Genomic DNA, 6,723 nt, shown 5'->3' on the forward strand with positions numbered 1-6,723 from the left:
TGCCTGGCTGACAGGCTGCTGCAGCTGAATCAAACAGCTCTGCCATGCTGCCGTCAGCTGAAAAACCCTCAGTCCCCAGCGTCAGCTTTTCAGGAATGAAGAGGGGGAGAAAAAAAGCACTGCTTAATTTTATTGATTGCTTATTATGCAAGTAACTCTGAATGGCTTCCTCCACTGGGAGACTGCCCCAAAACAGACAGAGGTATGGGCCCAGTAATGGACTTATTGGTGAATACTCAACTATTTATACATCAACAAAGAGGAGTTTAAAGTGTAATTTTACAGGATAACTCAGGAGTGTTACAACTTAGATCTTATTTTGTAGCTTTGACCATAATTTCTATTGGTTATGAAAACCACCAAAGTAATTGTATAGTAATTGTAAAATCCTTTTTCTTCACATTGCTGGCCATTTTATTTAACCCCAGCAGCTTTTAGTCCAAAGTGTCCTTTTTCTAAAGTCTGTTCTTATTATTATTATTCAGTTTGTTTTAATTCATTCCACTTTTCATCACAAAGTCTTTGTCTGTCGATCACAACAAACCGGACAGAGCCAGGTATGTGGCTGTCTGCTCATTCAGACCAAAGAAACAGAAATTAAAATGACCCCCAATAAACAAAAGAAACAGGATGAAAAAAAGGCTTCATCATAATGGCTTTGTAATGATGTTACCCAGACAGACAGTTTTGGTTTTAACATTCCTAATTCTTGGCCTGTGTGAAATCTTTTTATAGATGCTGACCTGTTCCCAGATCTCAAAAATTAACTTGATTGTTTTAACATTACCCAGAAAAATCACAACCAAAGCAACCAGAACAAGAACCAAGTTGTAATAATCCGAATCTATGAATTGAGTGATAACAATATTTTGTTTCTAACAAATATTACTCTACCTTGAACAAACAAGAATCTGCTGATTGAGCTTCGGGAAGCTACTTTTTTTGTTACTAGTCTGCCAATGGAAAATCAACCTTAATTTTCTCCTCAACCACAAGAACCCTTCCACAGTGCTGAGATATTTAACCAAAATATGGTGCCTCATTCACTCTGGCTTAGGGAATTCCTAACCCTATAACAATTCCCTTATTCTGTGTATAAACTGAGTTTTACTGTCCACTGATGTTAACATCAGTTGTTTAACAAGCTTGTCTGTCCTTACAAGAAGATCTCTGGAAAAAAAAAATTCTCATTGGGATTTTTTTTTCAGTGAAATCAGTCCAATTTAAAGGTGAAACAGAAACCTGTATCATTCAGACCACATAAACACCATGTTAATGCGACCTTGAGTGAGGGTGCTCCCTGTGATGGCAGCACATTGACTCTTGAGGGCAAAAATGCAAAGTCACCTTAAGAACCCATCAGAAAGCCGTGTGTGTGTTCAGGGCCAATCATGGCGAGGGGATGGGGGTGGCATTAAATAAGCAGTCTTGCATTTTCTGACACTCTGACTGCTGGGGAGGAGGGGTGGGGGGGACTCAGCCATAATGTGTCACGTGCATAATAAACCATGTCAAACTGAGATCTGACTAATGTGCGGAAACAGAGAATACTCCCCTTAACTCTTGTCGTAATGCTAAATGCCTTTCCACCTGATTTCTCCCTCTAACTCTAACTGCCAGAGAGTAAGGGAAACGCAGGGAGTCTTGTTAAACATTTGCTACGTACCAATGTTTTTTTCATAAGAGGAGGAAGCAGGGGGTGGTTGTAACACATTTTGCTCATTACTCTGCGGTAGTTTGTGGCCCACTCTAGGAGCAAAACAGCTCGGGCAGCTACTCTCATGTAATCAACAACCTAGAGTCAAGAATGGGGCTGATTTTGTTCCAGCTGGAGTTCCTTGTTTGTTAATTGGGCAGCGGCAGGTCAGATAAGCCTTGCTTTTTGCTCCACAGTAGCTAACAGACTGACAAAATATTGAATGGAATTTTTTTTCTTTTCACTCCTTAAATCGAAAGCGTCTTTCTAACCCTAAACATTACCAGTCATGAGTCGTACCTATGCTCATGTCTAAACATGCATATGAATTATCAGTTACATAATTCCATTGTAGCATACCCCAGCTGTAAGGAACTTCTAAGGAAGATGTGCATGCCTCCATATTACAATTACCTCTCTTACCCAGACTCACGCAATGAAAAATGATATTTACTTCAAACTATAATGTTTAAATGAACGTCTACTTCCTGATTCACCTTTTTTTATTTTAATCAGTGTAACTGCAGCACCAAGGGCTGTGACAAGGACTTTTTTTTTTTTGTAGTCACGAAGGTACAGCATCATGGCCAGTATGGAGACTCATCAGTCCTGCTGTGTACAGATGGCCGTGTGGTATTTTAAACCTGTCCCTTTAAAGCATATTTTCACAGAACCATTACAGGCATCGCATTAAAAACCCACAGTGGATTACCACAAGAAATGTATTCAAAAGGGGTCAAGATGAAATAATATTTTAGTTTCTTGAATGTTACCTCAGTCATTTTTCTTCTTAAAATGATATGAGTTTCTAATATGAATCTGCCACCCTCTATAAGTACAGTTACTGCCATCAGTCTAAAGCCTGCAGACAGTTTCTGCAGGTTATTACTGCCGTATGACAGCCTATTATCTCTCTATGACAGGCCATTACCTGCACAGAGGAGCTGGGTAATAAAATAGGCAGGAGGACAGAGAGAAGACAGTGTGCTATCAACAAATCAAACAGATGCTCTTAACACTGAACCCCATGGAATCGAACACTGAGACTCTGTGTCAGAGTCAGACTCAGCTCCAGTACACTGAGTTCACTATCGTGAGGTGTTTTTTTTTTTTTTTTTTTTTTGACCCTGGCGTTGCATTCAGAGATGCAATGGAGGGAATAATGATCTGAAGTCAGCACATGATTCTGGTTAAAGTTGGATTTCTTTAAACTAAACTGAACTTTGCTTCATTTAGATTGAACAGACATTCATTCATTTATTTATTTATTTATTTATTTTTGTTTTATTTTTGTTTTTTTGTTTTGTTTTTACCAGATTTTGGTGTAACTGGAATTTCTCTGTTTCCAGCATCTCAAATGTGAGGATTCACTGTTTTTCCCTCTTGGACTCTTGGCTGGACAAAACAAGCAAGCTTAGGACTTCACAATGCGCTTTAGGAAATTGTGAAGAGCATTAAGACCGATTTTCTGACATTTTATAAGCCAAACAAATAATTCAAATAACTGATTGATTGAGGAAGTAATCGTAAAATCAAATGAGAGTGAAAATAATCATTAGTTACAGCTCTAAACCCCTCATGTGTCTCTGTTAACGAACCAGACTTCTCTCAGAAGACAGCTTTTCATTCATAAGGCTTTGTTCTCACACAGCCTGAGAAACCAGATGAAAGTAAAAGTTGCAGAGCTCAAATGAAGTGCATCAAACATCATTCACGTAAACGTGCCCTTAGTAGTACAAGTGGAAACTGCTTCACAAATCAACATGCTGCAATTCAAGTATACAATGGAGAGCACAACGTTTTTGAATGCGCTCATCACCAAATACATCTGTTAAAGATCACCAGCATTGTTTATCTATCACAAAATCCCTCACTGAGAATTACAATCAGATAAACTATATTCCTTTTTTTATTTATTCTATATTATTCACTGTTGAGTTCTCAGCTAATTCATATAAAAATGTTTTGCACTCTGATTTGGGGCCAGCTATCTTTGAATGGCAGTAATCAAAGCCAGCAATCAGCAATCAGAGAAGTATTCTTTAAGAGTGTTTGTGCATTTATAAGAGTGAGAGGATTGTTTGGTTGCTTCTGCCGCTGCTACTGTCACGTCTTTCTTCATTATCCGGATGTCTACAGCACAGTGTATTGGAGCACGGTTGTGTAGCTTTAATATAATGGACAACTGATCGTTACCGGTGATGTGAAAAGCGAGTATGTACGTGCAATAACATAAACAAACTCCCAGACGTAGACTTGGGTTACATGCAGGTATCAGTTTGCCAATATACTGGGTCCACACTAGCGTATCATCCAGCCTAATGCCCTGCTCAGATTTGCAGACGACAGATAGTCGATATGTTTTTGTCAGTATTTATATATCAGAAGACAGTTTCTGTGTCTCATATTAGTTTCAGTATAACTTCAGAGGCTTTTACATTCAGATAAGTAATTTAAGAGCATGAAAATGGTAAAAATACTGAATCAGTTCATTTGATTCAAAAAGACCAGCATTGCTATCAACACCTAACAATCAATCTCACACTAGTATACACTTACACACACACACGCACACACGCACACACACACACACACACACACACACACACACACACACACACACATACACACAATGCTGCTCATTAATTCTGTGCTGGCGAGTGAATCAGTAGAAAATTGGGCAGCGATGCTGGTGAGATGCACCAGCACCATCGCGGGCGCCATCCATCCCTATATGCTCTGGTTCTGTCAGTCAGATCTCCCTCTCACTCTTCTCCTGTTTAGTCTCTCACTCATTTTAGGCTTCAGTCAACTCCCACTCTCTCAGTGCTTGCTCCCTTAATACCAAGTGTCCATATAATTTCACCAGATACACTACCGGAATACATTGGTTTAATAACAGCCTTTCAGGTGAAACGAGCGGTTCTCAAAACAAGGTCTGGAGCCTCCCCAGGGTGTTTAACAGGGTTCCAGAGGGATCCTATCAATATGAAAAGCTGCTGTTTGAATTCCTTTGAAATGATCCCATTTGGGGAATGCCTAACAATGACTTTTCCTGTGCAGCACGGTGGTTAGAGCACAGTGAAAACACAGTTAGAAATGAGGGAAGTAGACTCTTTTACCTCATAGTCCTGATGCTGTGAATCAAGGTGCTAAAGCAGTACATGCTATCAAACTCTCACCGCTATTACCTTCCTACGTGACGCTTTCTGCGTCTTTGGGACAAAGACCTATGCAACTGAGTTTGTGGAAATATTACATAACTTAGTACAATTTTCATGTACTTTTTAATTCATCTGACTGCTACAGTTAATGGTCACTGTGCCGTTTAACATTTTACACACAAAACACATAATCAGCAATTAAGATATGATGCAATACTGTTGGATCAAAGAGCCCAGCAGTGCGTTGGATTGCATAAGTTAATGGTCGGACCAGACCGAGTGAAGCTGTAGGAGCAAATCCCCAGAGTGTATTGAATTGGGGTGTGTGTGTGTGTGTGTGTGTGTGTGTGTGTGTGTGTGTGTGTGTGTGTGTGTGTGCGTGTGTGTGTATGTGTGTGGATTGGGGGTGTTATAGAGTGCCTGAGCTGTTTCTTCTTGCTGATTTTACGTAGTCAAAGTTTTGCTGATAATATTCCTGCTGTAGTACACAGGGGTTAGGGTTAGATGTGTGTATGTGTCCACCTCATGGTTTTCAAACTAAAATCTAAATCATATATTTTAAAAAATTAAAAGCTCTCAAAACTTTAAGAATTACTGTTAGAAATACTGGAGGCCACACTCAGTGTTATATGCCACATCTTGTCAGTTCATACCCATGATGCTCTTGGCCAGATGGACAGTGATGGGGACTGAACAGGACAGACAGTAACAACACAGGTGACATGATAGATGTCCGGTTACCTCTTCAAACAGCTCCAGGCTGTACGTGTTGTCGTCGTCAGCGAAAAAAACCACCCCGGGGTCCCTCCTGCTCCGGTGCTGCCGGAGCCACGCGAGAGCCACATTCCTCTGTTCGGTGGCGCGTGGCATGCCAGCGCGCTTGAACCTGCGGGGTGTGAACACATGCAGGTGCGTATACGGCACGCCGCACCGGGCCAGGAAGCGCGCCACCAGCTCCGTGCGCGCTGTAGAGTCCTCCACTACGATCCAGTGGAACCGGGGCACCTGGCGGAAGGCGTGGGCCAGCCGGGTCAGCTCCGCTTTCTGCACCGGACGAGTGTAAGTCGGAGTGATGGCGTAGATAACCGGCAGGGCAGATTGATTCTGGGTGACGCTGACCCCCGGTGCGCCGGTCCGGGCCGCCCGCTGCGCTCTGCCGGTCCGCCCGGCGGCTGGAGCCCGGATCGTCCTCTTACTGTCGATATCGATCATGATGATGACAATAAGGACCCAGGGCAGCAGAATGAAGAAACGGCTGAAAAACACTGATTTCATGGCGAGGCTGAAGTTACCGTGCGCCCTCTCTGTCACTCACTCCATCACAAGCAGAAAAGGCACCGAGCGACCGAACGCAACTCCAGGAGCCCCGGAACCCCGTCCTTTAAATCCTGTGATTTTATTCTTCACAACCAAACAACAAAAAGCAGCATCTTGAGTAGATTTCAAACTATGCAACGTACAAAACCTTCCGCTGCGTCCCGCGTCCCAACGGGACTGTTTCCCCGTCGTCCCCCTCCTCCTCCTCCTCCTTGCTCTCTTTTCTCGGATGGGACTTGAGTGCTTCTTCGTCGTTCTGCCCTCCTCCAGCTCACTCTCTCATAAACCCCATTAAATTCCCATGTTCGGCCGTCATTTAGAGCGTGTTTCCAGAGGAGAAAAACAAGCCGGAGCTGTCCTCCTTGCAGCGGGCGGTGATAACCCACCGATGTGCGCCGCCCCGCCGAGGAGCATCACTTGGCGAGGACGGAGCGCTGCTCTGAGTCTGAGGATAATAAGGCAGGAGGGGAGGAGCAGGTGCAGAGCAGAGGAGGGGAGACTGGATAGAGGAGAGAACCTGGGGAGGGAGAGAGACATAGAGAGAAT

General features: G+C 42.9%; 1 protein-coding gene across 1 annotated transcript in view; it reads right to left on the reverse strand.

Annotated features, from left to right (window-relative positions):
• Positions 1-6,178, reverse strand: part of b3gat2 (beta-1,3-glucuronyltransferase 2 (glucuronosyltransferase S)) — a 38,560-nt gene extending 32,382 nt beyond the window's left edge. Inside the window, exon 1 of the mRNA XM_041050081.1 lies at positions 5,602-6,178. Within this exon, the coding sequence (XP_040906015.1) occupies positions 5,602-6,135 (534 nt within the window). The 5' untranslated portion in view covers positions 6,136-6,178. The remainder of the gene's footprint in view (positions 1-5,601) is intronic.
• Between the last annotated feature and the right edge of the window lie 545 nt (positions 6,179-6,723).

This window comes from Toxotes jaculatrix, chromosome 11, assembly GCF_017976425.1.
Source record: "Toxotes jaculatrix isolate fToxJac2 chromosome 11, fToxJac2.pri, whole genome shotgun sequence".
In the NCBI taxonomy this organism is placed as follows: domain Eukaryota; kingdom Metazoa; phylum Chordata; class Actinopteri; family Toxotidae; genus Toxotes; species Toxotes jaculatrix.